Genomic DNA, 26,890 nt, shown 5'->3' with positions numbered 1-26,890 from the left:
CATCGAGTTTCATACACACATACAGACCCATCTGCCCTGTGCATCTAATCAGCTTACGACCACATCCCCCCTCCCGACCGCCTGTGAGTGAGCCCACGGGTCAGGCAGTGACACACATTGCGGCTGCTGTGCTTTGTGATTTACATCAACACACACCACATGCCCACTGTAAATATTAATAATAATTCTTATGTAGTGAAATAAAAAAAACACCTATTTAAGTAGAAGCAACATATAAACTTCAATAACGGTGACAACCAATAAACTACAAAGTAAAATGACGAGTTCTTTACACCAACCCAAACAACATCAGCATAAGTAAAGCCAGTTAACAGCCAAAAAATAAGCCTATAAAGCTACAGTGAATGCACATGGCAAATTTATCAACATTGTTCAAAGTGAAACTGTTACATCTGGGAGACTATTGTTTTTCTAATGTGTTTTATATAGATTCAAAGTAATTCACATTTTTCATCTTCGATTAAAAAAGCCCCTGAATAAAATGTAATTCCATTATTTACAGCCTCACTGGTGCGTGCATACCTCCAAAAAACACTGCACACACCAATCTAATTGCTGTATTGTTTAAACCCACTGTAATATAATGAAAGCAGGGGACTATAATGAACACAAGAAATGCTTACTAGTGCATAATACAGTCAGTTACACCAGAAAATGCTTATGAAACAATAACTGAACAATTTTTTCCAGTCATTATCCAGAAGTGAAAATTAAAATATAATGCCGGAGGCTCGCAGGTGCAGAAGTGTTTACTGTACTTTGTGTGCGTTTCTGAATGAAGCAGCTGGTGTGTCAGTAAATACTGTATGAGTGTACTCCTCCCTTAGCGTCTCTAGTTCATTCGCACTCTCATCTGTCTACATGAGTTTACTGCAGAGATAAATACACCTCACCTCAAACTACCTCACTAGGGTACAGCATTACCATAAATCTTATTCAATCTTCCACCAGTTTCATTTTCCTGCATTAAAATGGGAGGTTCTTCAATAAAAACTAATTGGCCTGCAGAAGATGCTGTTAATCACACCTCTGCCCTCTTCATCTTCTTACATGGTCACTCACATCCCCCTCTCTCCCTGGCCGTAATTCTTTGCATGTCTGCTCAAGGTTAGACATAATTCACAGGTGACTGCGGCAACAGGCTGCTTCTGTGACACAGCCTCAGACTCGACCTCAGGGTGCGATATTTTACAATATATAATACATTGGAAAGCAGAGACATCAGCCTTGAAGAGATCACCCTTGTGTCGTTCCATGTTGCCTCTCTTCTGTGGAACACAAAATAAGTTTTTTTTATTTGTCCATACAATGGGATCCATTGTTGCTTCGGAATGTATATGCCATCTTTATATTCAACACAATATTCAAACATACTCAGAATGACGTCTTCAACTGGTTCTTCATGTAAAGTGGCTTTTAAAAGTGCTGCACCCTGAATTAAAATGTCTTTTCCAGTAGAAGATCTAGATTAAGTTTTAAACTACTCAAATCATACAGAAAAAAAGGAAATCACAGCTTGTTTTCAAAAACATCATCTCTTTATTGACATCTTCAAAAGACCGGTTTTGCATTCGACTCTTTCCGAGTCAACTGTAAACTTCAGAGAACGAGCAGATCCACCATGTTACCCTTCAACTTTAATAACTACTGTGCTGAACTGTTTTGAGGGTTTGTACCTTTGTGTGTATTATTTTTGAATGTGCTGCAGAGCAATGTATTTGAATGTATTCAAATGCTTTGCGTTACCTTTTCATGCATTTATGGCTATATTTAGATTGCACAATTCAATGAAAAAAATAATCTTGATTATTATGCTTTTAATAAAGCAAAACTTTATCTTAAAAACTGTCAACCAAAAGTAAACATTTGTGTGGCCTCATGACTTGTCTATGTGCACATATTCAATCAAATTCCATCAAAATAATTTGTAAGGCTTTCCCTTATTACTTTAAAATGCAAAAACTCAGTTAACAGAGTTAACAGCTTTGATTCCCCTGAGAGTATTGAGCCAAACACTCTCTCTCAGTTCTGTCAGCTCTCACACTTTACCTGTCTTACACAACTGCCTATAACATAACCTCTCCAAAACATAGAAACAGGCAGAAGGAACGGTCACAAACAAACAAAACCCACACAAATCATACATAAACATTAAGCTGAATGGAATGTATGTCCATGTCTTGGAATGCATGTTTGAGTGCACATCGTGCAACTGTGCTTTGCCACATAATACAGCTGTACATCCACATGTGCATGCTGACAAGAGGCTCTCACATGCTTATATTTTGAATGTCTAAACTTATATTCGAAAATAACAGTCTATCAGCCATGTTTGCAGAGGAGCAGTGCCTCTGTGGAAGCTCTGAATTCTTCACAGTATCGTAGTCTTGCCTTCAAAAACATCTACACCAAACATCTGACGCACTTGTGAATTTGACACCTATGGAGCAAAAGTGTGTGAACAGCGAGCAGGGGTCTGTGTGAATCTCAGTTTCTATATGCGTGAACTGGTAGGACTTTGCAGTGTCTGTTCTAGCTGTGGCTTATTAAACATATCTCTGAGGTCTTACTACAATCGACACCAAATGATGACCTCATAAACACAAGTATCCTAAATAGCTTCAATCATTCTTCAATTCTTGACCAATACAAAGATTTCTAAAACTAGAAAGTACCTGCTTCATTTCCAATACTATAAACAGAGGAATTAGCTTAGGCCACGGGTACCACAGTACTGCTGTTTAATAAAGACTTTGTACCTGAACAGCACCAGCACAGCAGATCGACTGCTACCTTCTTCATCAAAATCATCATCCATTCAATCACTTTTAGTGCCTTTAGCATTAGTCTTATTGCTTAAATCAAAATGTATCAAAGTCACAGTGCTGAGAGTCTTTAATATTCTGCATTTGGAGGTACGTCATTCTTGCAGAACATCAGACACTCGAAAAACAACAGGATGTCCATGTAAATTCTATGTAACAAACATCATGAACATTATCCTTTTAGTAAGGCAAATACAAACAGCCTTCAAACAAGAACATAATAAATATTAGGTGTGTGATAGACATCAACTGGATGCTATAACAAGTCTCTGTTCCATTTATATTCTCTATGTCTGGTAGTCCTGGGTTGGTAGACAGCCAGAGAGAAGCTTCTAGACATTGGAGATGTTTTGTGAGGCATCCCGTGCTTGTCGGATACCGTAGAGCCACTTAATGACGCGTGCATTCCTCTCGATGACAGAGATGCCGTAAGGAACCCGCTCACTGGGCTTGATGGGCCCATCGTCATCTTCCTCTTCCCCTTGAAGTCCATCCCCACCATCCCTGCACTCTGAGCTAGACGTACTGACGCTGCGGAGCTTGGAGACTGAAACAATGTCCGAATTGGCCCGGGCGAAACGCTCCACGCCACCCATTCCTTCCACCTCACCTGGGTCCAGCCCACAGTAGTTGAAGAAACGCTCCAGGTCAGCTGTGGCTCGAGAGTAGCGGTCGCTCAAGTCTGACTTGGACCGATGGAGGGAGGGGTGCTTCCGGCTTGAACCTGGACGTGACCCTCGAGAGCTGGCTGAAGAAAGGCGGGTGAAAGCGGGGGAAGCCGGGGGTAGAATGCCAGGTCGCAGAAACAGCGGGCTGGTGGGTATGAAGGGGGATGGAGGGTGTGCTGCCGAAGGTTGCAGCTGAGCAGGAGGTGCGGAAGGCGCCTGTGGCTGGGCTATCTGTGGTTGAGCTGCTTGGGTTTGTCTAGGTTTGAGTTGTAGAGGCAATCTTTTAGGTTTTCTGATCTCGGCCTGCGGCCGCACATCCACCCGCCGCACAGTTACAGAGTTGGGCGGTCCGTAACTACCTTGTGGTACCAATCTGGGAGCTCTGGCTGGGACCGGAGGCGGCCTTCGGCTGGGTTCGGCAAGTGAGGATTGATTGTTAAGAGGAGATGAGGTGCGAGAGGAGTTGGGCGTTGAGGCAAGGCGTGCTTTGAAGTTGGAATAGTGCTGAGGTTCTGCAGATTGTCCACTACCAACACTGTGACCCCCAGAAGAGGGAGAGGAGCCTGAGGGAGAAGGAGAGGAAGGGGTAGGGGAGGATGCAAGCGGCCCATCGCAGACATTGATTAGATTATTCAGTACTTCCAGGTTGAGTTGTGGTCCTCTGCTTATGCCATGGTCCGGTCCGTTCTCTGCCTCAAGTAACCGCCGGGTAATCTTCCTCGCTGGTGGAGTGTTTATTCTGCATTGCATCATCATGCTTGGTGATAACAGTGGTTTGCGGATGATTGGGGGTTTTACAGGTTCTTGTCTAGTGAGTGCTACTTGCTGACTCTTTACATACTTGGCCTTGTCCGCTTCCAGGCGCTCAACTGCACTCAGCTTCCGTGTTCCTGTCTCAGGCGCTCTGCGGAAGTAGTCAGGGCCTTTATTGAGGATACGGAAAGGCATGGCAGAGGTGAAGGGACCCCCAGTAAGACGGCCATCTGTAGGACGGAGGGTCTCCACTGGCATGATGGGTAGCAGTGGGATTAATTTAAGAGGTGAAATGACTAAGGGTCAAAGTTTTCTTTGCGATCAAGAATGTCTTGCAGTCCCAAGAAAGACTTTTGTAGTCACTGGTCTCTTTATTCCTTCTCCTTTGTATTTTAAGCTCTGTTTTCCCACCTTCAATGACCCCTTTAACTTTCTTACCAGTCTGAACACTCCTGCTGCTGTTACTTCACTCTTTTTGTGTGCCGGCCTCTTGCCTCTATTATCTGCTCTCTCCCGAGTCCGGTTCATTGAATAGAGGCCCATGGGATGGGGTCATAAAGGGTCGCATTCCACATCAGTCCGGCTGAGTGACCCACCAGGACAGGCAGATCCAGAAGTGAGCTCTTCGCAGCTGAAAGGTTAGCAGAATAGTTCTGGTGAAGCACGGTGGCTCAGTCCTTTCCTTTCAATCTCCAGATGTTTCAGACTTGTAAAACACTCCTTGAAAACCTGAAACTCTTATTCTTGTAATCCTGCACTGTTTTCCTGGAGGAAGGAGAGAGAGAGAGATGCTGTCAGACATGGGTAGGCAAAGAGAGGACCTCCTTTCACTCCTTCTGCTCCACACATAACAGATACTGGAGTACTCTAGAGCGAATGGGGGCAGACGTTTGGTTTTAATGCACTGTCTGGCCCCTCCCATTACACTCTTAAAGCCTCCAGATGCTGCATGTGTGAGCAGCCAATCAGGAAAGAGAAAAGTGTTGCAAGCACAAGAGGAGGAGAAAGGAGTAAGCCAGCAGATGATCTCCGATTGGCCGAGGGTTGGAACTCTGACCAATTGCACCCTTCCCCCCACTCACAACAAACACTCCTACTGAATTTTCATTCAAATGTGATTCTTTGAAAAGAAACAAAAAAGAAAAGAGCAGAGCTAAAGAACAGCTGCAATCTTTAGCATTCAATTACATCAAACAGTAGCGTTTTATGAAAATATTTAAATGTCCTGCTTTCCACTTGTTCAGTGTTCATAAGCGCACAAAGGCACTTTGTGTAGTGTCTTTAGTTAGAGTACATTATAGGCAGATTATCATGTTTAATATTCTGGTCTCAGACTAGATATAAGCCAAGACTTATTTAAATCTGTCTGAAACACTCATGAGCATCCACACAGCTTGGCTCAGACAAGCTAGTTTCATTTAATGTAGTAAAACCCTCTTACTGTCATACTATACACAGACAAGAGAGTTGCTCTCAAATCGGCTCTGGCTCAAATTTAGACACTTCTCTCACTCTCTGTCTTCAGAACTTATAATGCTTTCATATTCTCTTGATCCTCAGTGTCAGGGGAGTGAAGGCAATTTTTCCCTTCCACATTCTCCTTTTTGTTACTGCATTAAAGGTTTGGATTACATCATCAAGAGCGCTGAGAGGCTTGTTCCTTGCCATTTCTCGCCATCATCAGCATTATAGTCAAATACAGATTTTTAATTAATCTTTTTATAGCATGACTTTGTGTCTGGGCCCTCATCCTCGTTACGCTCCCCCTCCCTTTCTTCCACTAATAAGATAGAAAAGACTCAGTACAATAGAAAGATAGACATATTCTCTTACCAAGCAACAGTTCACTTTAAAACCTAAATATAGTCTTAAACTCTAATTACAGAACTGTGTGAAACGCCTTTAGAGAAAACTGCTAATAACCTTACTGACATTCGCCCAAAAGACTGAACAATAAATAGCCTCAATTGCTTAAATGAGCTCATTGGCTTACACTGCAATTATTTCCAACATGAAATCAAAGTTGACCCCATTTCCTTTTTTAATGTATGTTCCTGCCTCCTGGTATTATTGTGAACATTTTATCGGTGCATATTCTTCCACATAGTAAAATTGCGGGTTTTTTTAATTGTCAAAATGTAGTAGCTTGCTCTTCCTTTGAAACGTCTTTCCTTTTCTGCTGCCGTCACTTATGCTACACAGGCTAATGGATAATCACATTTAGCTATTGTTTCAAATTTATTCATGCTCTATATTTTCCTCTTTAAATATCCTGTTTTTCTCACATTACGCAAGTAAAACAGGTTTCAAGTGGTGATTCATTCAACTTTAATGTTATGATAATTATTAGGGCTGGGTTAAAAATATTGATTACTCGATTTTTTTCCTCAAATTCTCATTTTGATGTACTAATATCGATTCTTAAATCCCAATTCCCAAGAATCGATCTTTTAGTTTATGCTGTTTTCAGTTGATGCATGAACTAAACATTATTTGCAGCATGCCTCCTATACATTAATTTGCAATAAGCTTTGTGCTTTGTTTTCATTTGATATGAAACAATGTCTTGCCACTTTTAGATGTGGCATGACAGATCACTGTTGCTGCCTCAGTTCAAGTGAAGTGGTTCAATAACCATAACTTGTTAGTTTAAAAACTTGTTAGCAAAAAAAAAAAAGAAGAACTCTACAGAAGTACATTTTGATAAACATATGCACCATATTATATATTCATTAAATGCTGAGGAACAGGTTATGACAGCCTCCGTTTAAATGTTTATACTCCAAAAAAGAACTGAAGTAGAAACATGTTATGCAGGCTAAATATATGTATTTTTACATAACGGCATGTAAAAAAGTTATTATAACACTTTTATAATAAAAAGGTTTTGCCAAAATTGTGCAATTTTAAGGTATCCATCTTATTTTTATCGTAAGAGTGGCCACAGCTACAGTATTTGTAAGGGCACGACCATTGTAGATTCAAAATACAAATGACTCTTGGGCTACTTTTACACCGATCATTCTGCTCAGTGCTGCTTCAAATCAAACATACCTAATTTGTTTGTCTGGCTTTCGGTGTCATTCGCTTCAGTTTATTTTTTGTTTTATATTGCATGCAAACTAGTATTTCCTACCAAATTGTTTTGATGTATTGTTATTACACACAGGTTTGTAGCACAACTAGTTTGACCGTTTACTGCACTTTGGCTATAGGTGAACAACTAGAAGAATAACAGTGCTGGTGGTCCTACACTTCTGGGGGCCCTGAACTAAATTTTGTGAAGGGGCCCCTGTCGAAATGACCCTGCAGGGTGATTTGCTTTGGATACAAGATTAAACACTGTAACTTTTCCTACTAATAATTCCATTCTGGTTTTTGAATCATTCAGATACAAGACTCAATCTCATACGTGGCTACGAGACTGAAACAGCAGAGTGACAGGTAAGTTAAAAGTAGGTTAGCAGTAGCACTGGCATTGAGAAATGTGTAGTGTTGTGGTGTTTCCATTACTATGGAAACAGAACCATTTAAACATGCTTGGCATGCTTCTATCGGTTATTGTGTCTTATAAGAGGCTTATGGACAGAGTAATGGAATAAATGTTTATCCAGGTCAAATTCTGTGGTGCATTTAGATGATGATCTACACATGATGATCTACACACACACACACAAACACAGCTGTCTCTCAATGGCCAAGCTTTTAATAGAAAGCACAGTTGCTCAGGATCCTGCAATGCTGCTAGGGGTGAGGCAGCTCTAGTGTCCAAAAGCCTAAATGGATCATCATTCCTTCCCCTCCACATCTTTGTATTCACCAGTGCTACACTGGCCTTTACCAGACACAGAGGAAACATAGAGGAAAGCTCTTTCACAGACAGGGACCATAGACCACGAGGGATGCACGGAAATTTCACCTGCCAAAATGGCATTTTCGTTTTTTGGCCAGAAAGTTTCATTCTCACTCTTGCCGTCATCACTGACGCTCTGCTCAATATTTCACTCTATGCACGACACGTGCGCTCCGCTCAGTTGCTCATGGCCCACGAGAATGCTGGACTCGTGTACCGCTCATGCTCGTCGGAAAAGCAAAGTCCGCTCAAATGTGCCGACATGAAATTTCTATGTAGCAGTATACTTGTTTCTGTTTGCAATAAGCCAATTTAAAATAATAAATAAATATATATATATATATATATTTTTTTTTTTATTATATATATAATATTGGTTTTTGGCCAAGAGCATCTAGAATTTTTGGTTTCAGCCCAGAATTTCAGTGCATCCCTAGACCACAAGCATGAGGGCTTACAGGGACAAATATGGATAAACAATGAGAGCTAGCAGAAATTCTAGGCTTGTTAAGTCATCAGATACCAGTATTTTCATTGTATGGCTGTCTGATAACATTTAATTTGGCGATATTAAAAGTCTATACTATTTTGTTAAAACAAATACACTAAAAGTCTATTTAAATGCTACAAATGAATTCAGGCATCATATCATATGAACTTTTATGAAAAATGTATATTTATTTTGAGATTTGCTAAAGATAATATTTAGCAGTGTTATTAAATCAAGAGTGTTGGGCCGATATGGGTACCGATATTGTACATAATGACTTAACCTGATCTTTGAATGAGTAAAAAATACAGTTCTCCTGTGCAGACTGTAATAAGCAGAACTTGGTTCCCAAATTTGGGTTGCAACCTGACAGCTGAGAACCACTGTTTACAGCAATGATATACTCTGTCCATGCACGTTCATCTTACAGCACACACACAGTGATCCCAAAAAAAACCATTAAAGTGTTTACTTCTCCTGTAAAATAATATCCCCTAACAGAAGCAGACACGCAGTGGAATGTGAGGGCCACAGCAGCGAGGGTGGCACGAACAGCCCACAGCTTTGGGCACAAGCGTGGTGTGAACTGATTGAGATAACAGAAGCATTTCAGCGCTGAGCCAACTGGACCCGGAACACTGAGGACGTGGGGAGAGCCAGGAATACACACACTTAGAGCCACACACACCCACAGCAGACTGCCACAACCACAGAAACGCACAGGCATCTCCAAAGCAAACCTTTCTGGGCACAAAATAAAGATCTTGGTCTTGATTTCTGAGAGCTGATGTAATGTTCCCCACAGTGTTTAGTGGTGTACTGGACTGTTGGTTGGGCTGCAAAAACGTGAATGGAAAATGTTTGCTAACGGCTTGAGCACGGCATCTGACAGTGATGTTTTTGTGGGTGTTTTTAAACTCGAATGGATGTATAATTTCCAATGTTCATTTTATTAGTGTTTAATGATTTAATGACAGTACACTACATGGAGGAAAATGTGAAGCAAATAACCTATTCCTAAAAACCATTGGAGCGGCGGTCTACAGCTGTAGGGACAACGTACAAAATGACCTCACTAATTTCGGCTGAAAGAAACTCCGCAATGTAATTAGAGGGGAATTCTGCGTGACTGAAAGGGATCTGCTACTTTAAGGATATCTATCAATTACTGCTGCGACAACAGGCCCAACATGAGAGATACACGTGAGAGGGGAAAATAAAAAAACAAGGAATAGAAAATGAAAGAGAGAAAGTGAGGGAGAGATAGATAGAGATGTGCATCAGGATAGATATCTGAAAAACAGATAAAGAGTGAGATAGTTATTGTTCTATAGAGATGTGCATCAGGATAGATATCTGAAAAACAGATAAAGAGTGAGATAGTTATTGTTCTATTTTAAAGGAGAAGTCTTTAATATTCAAAAGGCATGTAATACATGTAATACAAAAAGACCAAAGAAATTAAGCTTTCTAAAGATAACTTGAGTGGTGCTTGCCAAAGAATATCTCATCATCACAATGTCAAGGTGTTGCTATGGTGTTCAAAGATTTCTTCAGTCCATTGCTATGTGGATGCTAGGGTGTTCTGGGGGGTTGCTAGGTAGCTTACTGACTCAAATCAAAAAAGCCCAATCTCTATGATTCTGATCTCTATGATTCACGTTTTATCATCTTCCAGGTAGAAAATAGGACAAATTTAGCTAGAAACATGACATCACATTTTTTCCACAACAAACTGCACAATTTGAGGCATCATGTTCATAGCACATCATGTGTTATGTAACTTGGGTTTAAGGGTTTTGAACTTTTTAAAAGGAAAATTTGCTTTAAAAACAAGATGAAATCATTTTTTTTCCATCTTTTTTTAAATGAAGGACTGAAAATATATATTGCTTTGTATTGAATTCTGATTAATTCATTATTAATTCTCACACTTTTGTCACTGGGTAGATCATAGTGACCAAATTTCAGTCATAACCCAAAAATAAATGTACATTTATTGTGCTTTGCTTTGCTATGGAAGGGAAGAATAGAAATGGAGATGCTGACAGCTCTAAACAGATCAAAAACAACATTTCCTGCTCCTGGCAGCCCGAAGGGATTCACTCTGAGGCTGAGTCACCTGTTACAGTTACGTTACTGTTCCTCACAGCCTGACACATGCTTTTCATCATTGATTTAACGTGTCAATATTCCAGGAAGTTCCTGTGAATCTTCTCAGATATTGAGCAAGGATTGGGCGCAGAAGATCTGACGTCACTACGAGTAATGACGGAATTCAGGAATCCCTGCAAACTGGTAAGATGAGCCATCCTGCTGACATGAGAGGAAGTTGGAAAAGAGAGAAGGAATGTGTAAATCCAACTCGGGCGGAGACCATCTCAACCCTGTGTATAAAGAGTCACGGTGAGGCAAATATCACCTCAGCAGATAAGAAGAGTCAGATAAGATGAATTTTGGATGAGCCCCCCTATTCAGCAATAAGTAGTTATATATTTATAATGCTTTTGTGTGACAGTTCTCAATTAATTTATTGAGAACGGCTTGTTTCAGCAGTAACAGCTTTGTTTGGATGTGGCCGACAGATGAACCTCATTTGAGGGACTGTTCACTTAAAGATTTGACCTCTTGCACTACACTGTAGGTGTTAGGTGTAAGTACCAGCTAACTAGCATCATTCCCAAGGGTTTTCCTAGACGGCTTTTACTGCACTGACAGAGTCACACCTCTCACTCAACTCACCTCAGCGACCGCGATAAATACGCCCCAGAGGATTCAAGCCTTTAGCCTGATAACCTTTCACACTGCCTCCATCCATAACCACCACGAAGCTCTATCGGCGAGGGAACAGCCGGTTATAAAGAGTTTTAAACAGCCTTCTCTTCTCAATGTGTGGCAAAGCACAGCACAGCTGTTTCCCCTCCATCCACAGCAGGCCAGGATGACCTCTCAACACAACATCATTAGACAGAGCCTGGTATTGTACTAAACGTCCCACAGCTAGACCAGGATACAACTAACATTGAATGTCTGAATGAGCCCTCAGGATAATATCATCCTCCATCTTCCATGTATTATAACAGCCAACATGTGGATCCCTTAAGAGATGTAAATACAGTTGCCCTCAGTGCCATTTCTAACACTCACAGTTTACTAAATGGGGGCATAACAGACTTCTGTTGTTTTAAAATAATGATTATAGCATTTTTAGAATTATTTATAATTAATATACAAAAGTAAATAATATATAGGGATGTGCCTAACAATTATTTTGGTTATCAATTAATTTGTCAAGTATTTATTTGGTTAATCAGATAAAAATTACATTTACAAAAACATGCTATTCCAGTGTCCAACAATTGTGCAAATTGAAGGTTGACAACAAATATAGTGAAACCTTACGTTATAAAAAAAAAAAACAGTTTGTCAGCAGATCTGAAGCAAAAAAGCAGTTTGAAATAACCGTATTAAAAGTTATAATAAAAAAGAAACAAACACATTATTTTATTAACAATTAATTGTTCCAGCCCTAATATCATTTCATTTATGAATGATTTTATTTATGATGATGAATAATTGTATTTATTAATCAAATATTTGCTTTATCTTATATATCTTTATATATCTGGTATATCTTTTCTATAATATTTATATCATTTTGGGGATGTAGATTTTATGCCAAAAAGGGTATAAATAATACAAAAAGAAAGAGACAAATCCTGAAATTCAGTATGGATAATCTTAAAACGGATGAACATAAGGTTAGTAAAGGGATAGTTATTCTAAAAATCATCATTTCCTCACCCTCATGTTGTTCCAAACCTAACCTGAGTTTCTGTTGAACAAAAAAAAAAAAGATATTTTGAAGACTGTTAGTAACCAGACAGTTGACGGTCCGCATTGACTTCCATTGTATTTTCTTTCCTAAGGAAGTCAGTGGCTACAGTCAACTGTTTCAACATTCTTTAAAATATCTTCTTTTGTGTTCAACAGAAGAAAGAAACTCATACAGATTTGAAACAACTTGAGTAAATGATGACAAAAATGTTCATTTTTGGGAGAACTATCCCTTTAAGTTAAAATTATTAATTGGCTAAGGCTTGCCCCAAATACCAATTTATCATTAGTAGAAAAACATACAAAAGTAGGATAACATAATAATGGTTATGTGGCACAGAGGCGTGTTAGAAAGGAAACAAGCAGAGAATGTGATCGGTCTATTCCTCCATCTCTCATGTTGACTATAATAAGATAATCAGATGAGAGCAAAAAGTCCATCTGTCCGTCATGGGCCAGCCTCACTGTTACCATAAATTCTCCACATTTCCCTTCGTCCATCACTTTAAAACTTCAAATCAAAGAAAACCAGATTAGTTCAAATCAGATCCCTGGAGTTTTCAGATCAGGGTTAAACGCAGGCAGCACAGATGTATCTGACCCCAGAGGCCTGGGTGATCTGTCACTTACACGATTATTAGTGATTTACCGTTTCCCCCGGATGAAGCTCTGCAGTACCAGCTGCACATTTAAGGAAGGACACTGTGGCATCAGAGGACACTTTAAACTCTTATTCCAGTACTGTTCAATTGCCTTGGCAACATCCTCACAGCACTGTCAGGGGTGAAAAGAGAGATGCAACTTGCTGTCATACCAATCAGGCAAAATGGCCTGATCATCGCCTAATTACAACCATGGCAACCTTGTCCATGTCAGACTCATCTCAGGAATCCATGACCCCCAGGTCCTTTAAATGGACCCTGACCATGTGGCCTGACAAAGTAATGCAGAGATATGTCACTCACTAAACATACACACTCACATCTGCACAGAATTACAGCCTAGGTGTCTGCTAACAGAGAAACAGACACACAAAAGCATACGTGTGGACACAGTGTGTGTAATCACAAAGATGAGATGGTTTAAGCCTCAGCCCAGAGTGTTGTTTTTACCTTCTTCCACCGCAGCTACCAATTCCGCTTTCCCACAGTCAGTCAGTCAGTCACACACACACACACGCACACAAGAACAACTAGTAACTACGTTTACAAAAACTAGAGCACAACACAAACACAGCCTCTAAACATAAGCAGAGATCACCTATTAACCCAGTTTGACCAAGCCAGGAATGTTAATGGATTTCAGAGAGGGAGATGATAGATAGAGATCTTTTTCTCTATGAATATGCAGACAATATGACACAGAAATACCTCAAAAAGTTGTTTTTACACACACTCAGTTCCTCATTTCACAGTCACTATTGTTTTTTGACACCATCCATCTTAGGGATGCACAATATATCAGATCACGTTTTTGTTCAATGTTGGATTTTTAGTTTAGCATGCTCCTTTCCTCTATTTGTACATTTAGACAGCTTTTGCTGTCATCTAAAGCTCACTTAAAGTTAATCTTTAAAATCACTTATAATTTAATAACATTGTTAAATGTAACCTTTAGCAAATTTTAAAACGAATGTCCATTTTTTATACTGTACATAAAAATGCTGTGATGCCTACTTGTTTAGACTTTTAATATCTGCCATTTAATGGTTATTGGTCATAACATGAAAATATTTGTATTGATAATGTAAAAACATTTTATAGTTACAATCTTCTTATGATCACTTGTATTATTTCAAATGAATTTAATATTTTATTTTATTTAGGAAAAAATAGTATAAAGTATAAATAAATAAATAAATAGTTAAACTTTTAATATCATCCAATATATTAAACAGCCATGACATGAAAATAATTATCAGCTTTATAAATAAATATATTCACCAGAGTTTTAATTTTGGTGTATTCCTAACAATGTCACAAAACAACATTTAGCACCCACAAAAACCAACTCAATCTAACAACTGAGCTCAAAGCGACAATCATTCACTGTTTTAACTAATATAATAAAAGCCCTAATGAGATGGGAAAATACCTGGAGTTTATCTGCATTTTATTTGCCTAAAACCTGAACTCAATCACCCATACACTTAGACGATTCTTACAGATCCCATATAAACATCCATTACGTACTAGGTAATCAGTCCAGTCCCAGCACGCTCAAATTAGACTCATTAGAGACTCACATCCTTCATAAATAATGATGAAATGAGAGGACAAGTCTTAAACAGGAGTTTCACTGTTATTGCCAATACAATTGATGATAATAAAATCTTAAGACAAAAAGATTAAAAAAATAACTAATACAAAGCCAGAGTTCAACAGATATCTCACATAGTCAACACAAACTAACTTCAGAAAGAATTTGACAAGTCCACTAGTAAATAGATTACTGTACCATCTCTGTTACGGGTCGCTTAACTTACCAGGACAAGTGTTTTCCGAGAGCAGGACGAAGCTCCCAAGCTGCAGACCCTTTAGAAGAACGGAGATCAGCAGAGAGTCAGCAGCGCTCCAGTGAATGTGTGTGTGTGAGTCTGTGTGTGTGAGCGCGACTGAGATGGCAACTCAAATACTTCTCCTCCTCCCTCTTTCCTAGATAGCTCCTCCCAGCCAACTCTTTCAGACAGAGCAGGGCTGGAGAAATGCAAGCACGAAGCACGACACTTCCCTACGGACACATGACCAAATGAATTCATTCATACACCACAGTACATGCTTCCACCATATTTCCACCACAAATCCTTTGCCTATTCTTCTTGCCTAGTTCACCTCCAGGATATTTGTGGCAGTCATTTCCCAAAACACTTCTTAATAATCTTTTCCCACATTCCACCTAGACTACGAGAGGAAGTGATATAAGAGTGTCTGTCGGCTTCATCAAAGTTCCAGAGTGCTCCAGAAAAAAGAAAGACGAGCAGTGGTGGCCATAAGGATATCCCATCATTCGGTTGGACAATTTCAGGAAGGTCTCAAAGGAATTACCTGAGAAAGACTGGAGAGAATCATCTAGTATGTCTGTTTCTGTTCCTGGAAGCAGACTGCTAAGAAGAATTTGTGGTCTCTCGGATCTCAGAATATTAGTCTGGGTTGAGCATTGCCCTCAAAAAACAAGTTCATCCCGTAAAAGCAGGGAGTGGACTGTATCCAACTCAGAAGGACAGAAAAAAATGAAAGTTGTGAAACAACACTTCATTTTCACTTACACGCCTCAAACTAACTTTGGAGACTCTACCTGTCCATTTTTTAAGTATGATTAACCGGATTATTTAAGGAGTGGTTGAATGAAGTTTGGTTTGGCAGACCACCATTTTGTGAAGGTGAATGTTCTCCTGAAAACAGATAACATCTGCCATCCAGATGCACAACAAATAAACAAGTCTGACCATAATAGCTCCTCCTCTCTGGGTCTATTCATTCAGTCAAGTCCAGGTGTGGATTCTTACCCCATTCCTCTCCATTTGGCTCCCTTTGAAACCAACACTCATGCCATGGGGGCATACCTGAGAGTCCCACCGTAAACACAATACCCACAGAATGTGTGCCTGTGGCTATGGTAACAGATCTCTATGGGAATGGCTGCCTGGCGCTCTGTCTGTTTTGAGGGAAGTGAATCAAGTAGATGCTACCAAAAGTCTGAAATATAGGGGTGTTAATGACAGAATGACGCTTAATTGTTGTGCATAATTTAATAGATCAAATCTGACGATGTGTGAAAACCGTCTATACAGGTACCTGAAGCGTATCTGCACATTGAGTCGCATGTCACATTTGCGACACAGATGTGCACCCCTGGCTTGTGAAAATATAGCAGGGTAAACTCAAGGTGTTGCAACATTTTACTGTCTATAAACAATGATTACATTCACTGAAAACAGTGATAGTGTGATAAAGACGATAAGCAACAAGGATTTTTGTTGCAACACTTGCCCTGAATATAATAATTAAATCATTTATAATAATTGAAATATGCAGTATATATACACACACCGACCTTATACTAAGGCTGTTATAATTTTACGTCACCATACCTGAACATTTCAATTCATGAATATTTTCATTGCATAAGCCGTCTGGAATGAATAAAGTGATCAGCATGATTGATATTCAAAATGGTAAGCAAGCGCTCGCGCAGTTTTGTTTACGGTTTGTATATCTGATTCTGCAGTCCTAGTTTCAGTCTCTGTCTCTTATCATCAATGCAAAATACATAAAACTAGACAAAATTTAAATAAATTGATAAAAAACCCACATGCACTAAAACACAGCGGACTGTGTTTTAATTAACACTCCAATTCAATTTCTTAGTCAAATTTATTTATTATATAGTTTACGTATAAATGGTATTTAGAGTCCTCCACATTAACACTTTTGAATTGTTGACATAGGCTACACTAGTTAATCATGTTATGTAATTATTGTTTGAATGCAGCACTTTCATCAAAAAGAGTATAATGACCATTGAGTTGTTCTTATGTCTGCCATCAGATTTCTTTTTCTACTTCTATATATATATCTCCAAACTCCATGCAGATATGAAGACCTCTGATCTTTCACCTTTACGTCATAACTTCATCCCCTGCCCAAGTTCCTGAAGTGTTTACATTAATGCTGCAGGATCAACGCTAATGTTTAAGAGCCTGGCTGCCCTGTGTGCCACATTGGTAATGCTGTCAGCACTGATCTGTTTGGGTGCTCGTCTGAGCTGCTGAAGCATGCCAGTGTCTTTGAAAGAGAGGATTATGAAGCAGTGCAGGATAACTACTCCTGCCCATCTTTCATTCTGAAGATCACAGACCACGCTGTAGGCGCGGAGCGACACACACACACACACACACACAAAGGGTCAAATACGAACATCTCATATTGCACACAGACATGTCCAAACGGGCTTTCACACCACTAAATCGTCACAAATACGTGTACACACACACACACACACACACACACACACACACACACACACACACACACACACACACACACACACACACACACACACACACACACACACACACACACACACACACACACACACACACACACACACACACACACACACACACACACACACACACACACACACACACACACACACACACCCCTCTGTGAACACGCACATCATGTGCACAGAAACATGCTTGATCAACTGATTAATAAAACAGTGATGAAAATGACTCAATAAAACCAAAGTGAGGTGAGGTCACCGACACCTACCATAACAAACTGTTTACATACTTAGCGGCATTTGAATAAGCGGTTCAAATTTGCATGTGGGTTACATTCTTTATCAAAGGCTAGAATAGAGACAGATACCAACCAGTCCAATTCCCTCTCAATTCAAAAGCGGCATTAAAAGCAGGTCCTGACGGAATCTGAGCCATTTTTTGCAGAAATATGGAGAGTGTTCTGCTGAATTATGTGTAGGCCTGGTTATAAGTGGGCGACATTGAATGGATTGTCTGAAATAGCACCTGCTTCACTCACTGAAAAAAGGTTAAACTGTTTGTTATAGATGCCAACCAGAGCTCGAATTGAATCAAGTCTTATGGTGAGTCCCCACCATAAATTTCCCATAAAAAATGTTTTTGGACGGGGGGTTTGTTTAGTTGAGTTAGTCTCGCAATATACAATTTATACAATATATTCGATCATAATATACATAAATATACTATTTATTAAAAACTGTTGATAAAGAATATATATATTTTCAGTTCAATGTTATATAACAAAGAGAGATAAACTACTATTCTTCTTTTAAATTACTTACTAATGTAATACTAGATTTAGAGGGTGACTATTCTATTTCAGATAAATTTAGTTCTTTTGAACTTTCTATTCTTCACAGTCAAAAAATTAATAAAAAAAAATAGTCTGAATAATAATCATAAAAAATCATCATAAATGTTTGTTGCATCAAATCATCATAATAGAATGATTTCTGAAGGATCATGTGATGAAGACTGGAGTAATGATGGTGAAAATTCAGCTTTAATCACAGAAATAAATTATATTTTATTGTATTATTATTTTAAATTGTAATAATATTTCATAATATTACTGTTTTTACTGTATTTTGGATCAAATCAATGCAGGCTTGGTGAGCAGAAGATACTTTTGAACAGTAGTGTACATCCAACAGAATGATTCTAGCTTTATTTACCAATGTAGTATTTACCCTAAAAACAACTGGATGATTGAGGTGACACTGTGATAATAATGTTTGTTCCAAAAGACTTGATTGAATGCATTAAACTAGTTTATTAGATATTAAACATACTGCGTGTTGGTGGGGATTTTTCTACGATTTCAGTACATACGATTTTTACATAGTTACGTCTAGTAGGTGGCGGCAAAGGACTGTTATGAGTGAGTAAGTCAATCAGCAGACTATTCAACCATTTCAGTGAAAAAGGCTGCTTTATTCAGGAACAAACAATGCTATGGCTATCAATGTCAATCATTACTATTTCAAGAGTGAATCCCGCACAAATGCGGTTGTAATTCCCAAAACTTTGCAGTGTGTACGTGGCCATTGGTCCTAACAGCATGAAAAACAAGTTTTATACAAATTCAGAATGGATATTAGAAAGCATAGAAAGCGTACAACGAGCGGTCCCTTTTTAATTACTAAAAAGCTGTTACTTATCTTCAACGAGATCTCTAGCACTCCTGTAGAACCAAAAATTAGTAGGCTAAGTCAAGTCAACTCAAGTCACCTTTATTTATATAGCGCGTTTTACAATACAGATTGTTTCAAAGCAGCTTTACAGAGATAACAGGAAAATAATGTTGTAATAATATTGTTAAATATACAATTAAATGCCCCCAACTAAGCAAGCCAAAAGCCAATGGCGACAAAGGCGAAGAAAGGCAAATGAAGTCTAAATGTTTCCAATTTATGCAAGCAATACAAAAGCCCCGACATGGAGTGAATAGATATAGTAGAAAGATATATATACAGAGAGAAAATTACCCCTCAAAAAAAGTCAGTAAGAAGCTTTATGATTAATAAACCAATAAAGCTTTAAGGTTTATTATCCTCCATTTTTTAAAGCTAAAATTAGCTTCAACGGAGCGGCGCCAATCAAGCACTCCTATCAACGATGTCATGCGCACAGCGCTCTTTAGATGTGGGGCGGGGCGTTTACATTTTAAAGAGACGTCAACTAGTCTATAAATTATTTTTATATAAAGTATTGTAAATAATTAATTCACGAAATTTACCGTATCCATAGCATGCATTTAATCAGATTTGTCATTATTTTAACTAAAATAATAAAACGGATCCCCCAAGCCCCCAACCCCTCAATTCGAGCACTGACGCCAACCAAGTCAATACCATAGATTTGGAGAGCTTATACAAAAACAAGAGCACCTGAGCCTATCAATGCATAGAGAGAGGGAGATCAGGGGTTAGTGAACTCAGTCACAGTGCCACACAGGGGTGGAGATCCACTCTCTCATGAGCTGGAGGGAAAACACAGCACTCTGGGAAGGGCGGAGGGCTGGCTGGACTAGCGCTGTTTATCTTGGGAGGGCAGTTTTCTAGGGAGAGGCTGGAAAGAGCCAACTCACATTCCTCAGAGAAAAAAAAAACTGGAGATTTAGAAGAGTGTGTGAGGAAAAGGGAAAAGCTTGGTCACGTTCTGAAGTCCAAACTTGAGGAAGCTTGTATTTAGTAAATGCATGTGGGCGGTTGATGTGGCAAACTTCTTATGGGTCAAAAGCATCATCCAGAGATAAAAATAACAGACTTTTATTTAAACTGTTTGTATGGTTGATCATTTTTGTTGAGCATGCCAGAATTTTATATTTCTGTAATTTCGATGCTCAGTCTGTCAGGATGTTTTTCTTTGAATAAAATTAAATATTTACATTTATTTATTTAGCAGATGCTCTTTATCAAAACTGATTTGCAGTTTGAAGCACTTAATTATAAAAGTCAACAATAGACACTATTTAGGTTTACACAAATATATAAAATATAGGCTACAAATATTTGTTGATTAGCAACCCTTTCTGAAGTCCATAATAAACTTATAGGGGTTGTGGTCAAAAAGATTCTGAGAGAAAAGCATCAGCTTCTTATGGCCAGACAATAAGTTTTAAACCTAGTAGTCAGTTAGACTATAAGTTTCAAAAAGCATTTTTTTGCTGATTGGAGAGGGGAAAAAATAGGGACATTGGTTCAAGATGTCTATATTATTAAGAGTTAAGAATTAAAATGCTAATTTCAACTTTATATTTGGCAGTATTATACAAAAACCTCTTGTGTAATTGTGAATGCCAAAAAAATTATATACTTTCAAATAAAACATTATGTGTTTCAAAAGGAACAGCGCCACAGTCAGCATCATATTCTGCTGTGGCTATTGTGTGTTTACGCTGTTAACAACACATCAACTATTGAAAAACTGAGTGACACCTATTCAACATATTCACTCATTTAAACACTTTTGCAAAAGAAATCACCAAGATTCAATTCTGTCAGGACCACTATCGTCAAATACGATTGACAGTTAGCACACAGTTTGGATTGGCGCTATGGTTCTGTTCTGGGCGAGAACTCCCTGCGCATGTAGCGCAGCTAAGAGCAGGAGAGCAGCAATAACCCCCCTTAGGGTAAACAGAACCGAACCAACATGAATGTATTGCAGATATCATTAATTCATTTTAATGTACAACATGATTAGAGAATTTTAGTTTGATTCAGGGGGAATCAGAATCCCAAATCCTGACTGGGCGAGAGGAGGAGCTGGGGATGGAGGAGGGTAATGAGCTCCTGAGAAACACGATAGCTGCTGATAATACTGAAGGAGCTTATACAGTGATAGGCGTCGTATTCCTATAGGTAGACGTGGATCAGCCGATGCGAGCTTGATAACTTGACCTGCCAGAACTGACGCTATGCTTTATGCTTCTTTCAAACTATCAGAAACATTTTATGGTTTTAGGAAATTTTATGAGATCACTCTGAGGACCCAAAATGTCTCAGATACTCTCTAATCCTCTCAACTCTACTGAGTATATGATCATTTCACTGGAGCCTTGAGGCAGTCAGACTGTCAACAATCACTGAGAGAGAGACTGTGGTTCTTCACATGGTTTGCAAACTAACTGGCTTAGGAGGACCAAGTGGCTAGTCTGTGGTTGAGGTTGTGTGTGTGTGTGTGTATGGTTTGAGAAAAACAGACTTTGCTCCAGAAGAGACAGAGAATACACAGACTACACAGACTACATGTATACTAAACTTTACTTAACAGTAATTAAAAAATATATGCATTATGCCTAGTGAGCACTCAAATCACTTGCACATGAACTATGCACAAACAAAAAATTGCATACTGTGTGCTGATGACGGAAATTACTTTCTAATTTTCTAAAATTAACATTTTAGTAATACCACAAAGAGGGGCACCAGTGCAATAATACACAGACATGAATAGCTGAACATTCATGTTTTTTATATATATGCTTTAAGACTTATCGTGTACAAAAAGGTCAACATGATGCAATTCAGTATTTAGACAGACACGAAATGATAACGCCCAGGCTATCAACTAACAGGGAATAACAAAAACATACTCTCAGCCTAAACTAATCCCATTTCAATTTCCTTTGCAGTGGAATCAGGTCAGAACATTATAAAGAGTATGTTTACATGAAAACAAAACAATGCCAATCTGTCTTCTTAAATGATCTTATATGATCTGTTTCGCTTGGCTTGGTGACTAAAACACGCAGACGCACAAGCAATTTTTTCCAAACAAGGCCTATCACAATCTAGTAGTCAAGTTTGCTTATTAACAAAATATGCTCTACCCACCCATAGCCGTCATTTAAATACAAAAATAGTGCAAAAGAAACACTAACGTGAAACAGATAGGAAGCACCTGTCACTTCTACTTCTGTGCAGCTATTTTGTTTCTTCAATGAGCAGTGCTCCAGCCAAGGTTAAATCACTCTCGGAGAATGTGTGTGGTAAACCTTCACCCCAGGACTCGCCCTTGGGCTCCACTTTTAACAAGACTACACATTCATTTTCAAAGCCTAGTTCGGCTGCAACACTGACATCCTGCAATAAAGGGCTTCGAATCGGTTCTTTCGAACAGTTGATTTTAAAGCAAAAGATTCAGGGATTCTTTTATTTACGTCATCACGCGGTCCCTGGAATCACGGAGAGGCAAAACGACGTTCTCATAAATTGTACTATTATCTCAGTTCGTAGTCGGCAAGAACACAAATATCATCTGCCTTTACATTAAACAATATTACAATTAACAAATCACTTCGCTGAAAAAGACTTTGCACGAATCATTGAACGAAACATCAGACCATTTGTGAACCGATTCAAACGAACAAATATCCTGATACCATTCACTGATATAAGAATTAGTAGGCTAATACAATTTGCTTGAACTGAATGTGCTCAATAATCATTTTAAAACGACACTATGACTTTAATACGTTGTCAACATTATGTGAGAAATCCACTAAACCTAAAGATGAAACAGTTCAAATGTAGTTTCAGGATTAGTTTGCATCATTTTTTATTTCGAATATTCCATACGCAATGATCATTTGACTAGCTTAAATTGACATTCAGTCTTCTTGTGTATAATTCTTAATTCATTTATCACTCACCTCAGAAGCGACACTGCAGCGTTTCCACAGTAAACATCAAACAGGTGAAATTCAAACTGGATTGATTGTATGTAGCGTATGAATTTAGTTAATAGCTGAAATGTCTTTGAGACAAAAAGTGAGAGTAGCTACATTTTCATGAACAGTGAACTGATAGCGACTTGAATTTCTGCGGGGAATATACCATTATCAAACCATAAAATATAAGGGGGCAATGTCATTGTGGTTGGAAAATAGATCGTCAGCGGTAACATATGCTTTAATTTACCACACAAATATATGTTTATTTTTCCTAAACATGTTCTTACAATATAAAATACATTTTTTTAAAAGCAGGACAAGAAAGCGTGTCAGGATGTCTGCACACCGTGTGAACACCCCCAATCCTGCAAATAATAGTATGGGCCGAATCCCGCCATTGGTCGCTTTCCAGTTTGGAAAACGCAGGATAGTTTCCAAGGTAACCGCCCCTCAATGAATGTGTTACTTATTACGTAATTTTTTGTCTCGATTCAAAACTCACAGTAACTGATAATAAATCAGGGTAAAAAAACAATATTATATACCTCGAATAATTTGGTTTTATTCTGGCATATACTTTGCTCACATTACTACTTCAATTCTGTCGAGGCCTAAATCAGGTAACAATGTAAACTTTTTCCAAAGTGATTTGTGGGTTATGTTGTATGTCAGCAATGCTAATAAACCCTATAAATCTAAAAGTGTTTATTTAAATTCTGGCCTTTACTTAATTTTTTTATACTTTACTGGCCTTTTTAAAATTTATTTTAAAATTATTGTTTGCTGCTCAGTTAGGCAAGAGCAAACTATACAGTATGATGGGATGGTTTACAACTACAGAAATATTTATTAATTAGCGGAGGAACCTTCATTTGTGATTTTATCTAAATAAAGCAGTTGTGTTAGACTACATCATGTGGCGAGACTGTAAAAAACTGGTTGAGGCCCAGCCATTTTTTTTACAGTCTATGGGCCCAGCCAGCACCAGACAGGGCTGTTATGGGGGGATGGTGTTAATTCATTAACTGGCACAGATTCACTATAGTACTGTGTTTGTTCTCGTCTGCGTATACAATGAAGCGACTGATAAACTAAAGTAGCAGAAGGTGAATTCAAAGTGATTTAATTAACTTACAAAGTAGCCTTTCACTTTTTGTCATCTTTAGGTGCTATTGAGATGCAATTGTGAAGACAAATGCAATAGCTTAATTAAATTTAATTTACTGACTGTAATTGTAATTTAAGTTAATATTTTTTTAGATTTATTTGATGATTTATGCATAGCTATATACAGTAGTCAACATTTGAAGTGGATCAAAAAAGTTAATCAAAGTTGTCCTAAGAAAAGAAAGGGTGTTGTTCAAAATTCATGTGTAACTTTGATGAAAGGTTTTGAACTTCAAATGTTGACTACTGTATATATATATATATATATATATATATATATATATATATATATATATATATATATATATATATATATATATATATATATATATATATATATAATTATTAGACAAATAATTATTATATTGATAACAAATATATACAGGCATTATAGGGGACTATATTGCAGCAAAGAAAATATTACACTGCTGCTAATTGAAGATGAGGTCTGTGCAGACTAGATGAGTCGAGACCTAATTAACGAAGAGACGCAGAGGATAAGAAAGCTGTTTTGTAAAAAAGCAGAAGCCTGATCTTTAAACCCCCATTACTCACTCCCACTCGGGGCTCTGAGAGGCCAAATGCCGTATGCATCCATTGTTCAATGCTCGGTTTAACTGTTAGCCATGACAGAGGAAAACAGAGAACTCTGAGACACAAAGACACAGTCCCCTGGGCCATGAACCTCAACCGTCAATCCTCTCCCATTACAAACATCATGTCTCATTAAATGCCAGGCTACTGCTCTCTACTGAAAATAGGGAAGTATATCAGTTCCACTTCCATACTCGCTGTTATCAATTGCAATAGAAGCATGTTTTTAAAAAATGCTGACATGTAAACAAAACAAAAGAGCAAACAGACCTAAAGAATAGAACCACCATCATGTATAAGCTTATTGCTTTACCTTATCATGTAAGACTGAGAAGCAAAAGCTTTGCTCCCTAAAAAAAATTGCCCGATTTAAATACTACAGAAGAGTAAATATTACCCTCTGTTTATCTCCTTTACTTCCATTTTTATTTTTATTTACTCTGAAATACGATCCATTTTATTTATAACCACTTGATGTGAAACAATGACATTTATGTCACAGTCAGATGTAGTCGAGTAACTGTTCCTGAGAAGCTTCTGAGAAAACCTGTCTGATGATACTCTGGAGTTAAAAACTATAATGATCTTGTGGAGAGACAAGTTATTGTCTGTTTTCAATGACTTCCAGTTAACTAAGGTAGGACTTCATCTTCTGATGAATCGGTCCAAAATTGGCCATAATTAAAGGAGAGGAAAAGCACACCTTGACACACACTCTCAAAGCTGCTTTTGTTGTTTTTATTTAGTCTCTTCACACACAGGACTGATGAGGTGTTAAGAGTTCTCTCATGCAGATTTTGGTGTCCATTGATATGAAAATAAAAAAAACACATATATTTTCTTTTATGTTCCACAGAAGAAAGAAAGGCTTGGAATGACAATTCCAATGAAAATAGTTGGAATGGTGAGTAATTGATGACATATTTTAGGGAACTACCCCTATAATACATGAGCATCTTATCAACCCTCTAATCACATAGTGAAAGATATACAGAAAACGGCATGGTTGTTCTGAATTGTATAATGAAATATGAATGCACATACTTTTAAATGTCTTCTATCATATTCCCAAACCACATCTAAAAACTGCATCTTTTTCCTTGCACTGAGACAGAGACTGGCAGAAAGCCAGTCCAGGATGCTGCTATTCAATCACCAATGACAGTTTCTCTCTCTCACACACATACACACATTTTCATTCTCATAAACAAATACTATTTTTCCCTTTCCCTGTCTGTCAGCTATTTCTAGCACCATGACTCACTCCCATTGGATGATGGACCCATGGGAAAGGGCCCATACTGTTGGCCATGGGAAAGGTTCTCTTATCTCTTACCTTTCATTATCCAACTGGTTAAAACAGAGAGAGAGTGGCAAGATGAAACAGGAAAGATAAGGCCATCAGCTTTGGATAACAGAAAACCACTGGAGAGACAAATAACGAGAAAGCACCAGATGACAGCAGCGATCGAAGTGTGAGATGTTTCATAGATGATAAAACGTGCCATATACTGGACCACAACCACATGTGTTATAGTTTAAGAGATTTTAAAAGAATGAAAAGTGCCTATGTGGTACAAGAGACATTTGAGATACGAAAAATGTTTTGACTAAGCTTAAGGTCACAGTCTAGTGACTTTCCATAAAGCTTACAAGAGAAAGAGCAGTGCATTGTCTTATCAGTCCACAAACACATTCACTATCACTATATTTGAAGCAATAGTTCACAAAATGAACATGCATTATTTAATCATATTCATGTCTTTCAAAACTCTTGACTTTTTTCTTGCCATGGAATACAAAAGGAGATGATGAACAGAATGTTCTTTTATGAAAGTGAATGTTGAGTGTGTGCGCGAGTTTGTGAGTGTGTGTATGTGTGTGTGTGTGTGTGTGTGTGTGTGTGTGTGTGGTTAAGTGGGTGAGTTTGTGTGTGTGTGTGTGTGTGTGTGTGA

At 38.3% G+C, this 26,890-nt stretch overlaps 1 protein-coding gene across 2 annotated transcripts; it reads right to left on the bottom strand.

The window, feature by feature from the left end:
* Window positions 1–1,537: 1,537 nt before the first annotated feature.
* Window positions 1,538–23,274, bottom strand: wu:fa11c10 (protein FAM110A). 2 transcript variants are annotated; one of them, XM_056246411.1, is made up of 2 exons: window positions 23,154–23,274; window positions 1,538–5,032 (listed from the first exon to the last, which is right to left on the bottom strand). In XM_056246411.1, the coding sequence occupies exon 2, from the start codon at window positions 4,523–4,525 to the stop codon at window positions 3,179–3,181; it is 1,347 nt and encodes a 448-aa protein (XP_056102386.1). In that variant the 5' UTR covers window positions 4,526–5,032; window positions 23,154–23,274; the 3' UTR covers window positions 1,538–3,178. The 2 variants fall into 2 exon arrangements, with proteins under 2 accessions (XP_056102386.1, XP_056102385.1); XM_056246410.1 differs by lacking the exon at window positions 23,154–23,274 and adding an exon at window positions 14,933–15,083.
* Window positions 23,275–26,890: the final 3,616 nt, after the last annotated feature.

This window comes from Rhinichthys klamathensis, unplaced genomic scaffold, assembly GCF_029890125.1.
Source record: "Rhinichthys klamathensis goyatoka isolate OS25496 unplaced genomic scaffold, OSU_Roscu_1.1 h1tg000037l_1, whole genome shotgun sequence".
In the NCBI taxonomy this organism is placed as follows: domain Eukaryota; kingdom Metazoa; phylum Chordata; class Actinopteri; order Cypriniformes; family Leuciscidae; genus Rhinichthys; species Rhinichthys klamathensis.
Note: the sequence above shows the minus strand (reverse complement) of the source record. Positions and strands in the feature narration are given on the sequence as shown.

Coding starts and splice junctions, on each gene's coding strand:
- wu:fa11c10 (XM_056246411.1), bottom strand. CDS start 4,525: ATGCCAGTGGAGACCCTCCGTCCTACAGATGGCCGTCTTACTGGGGGT.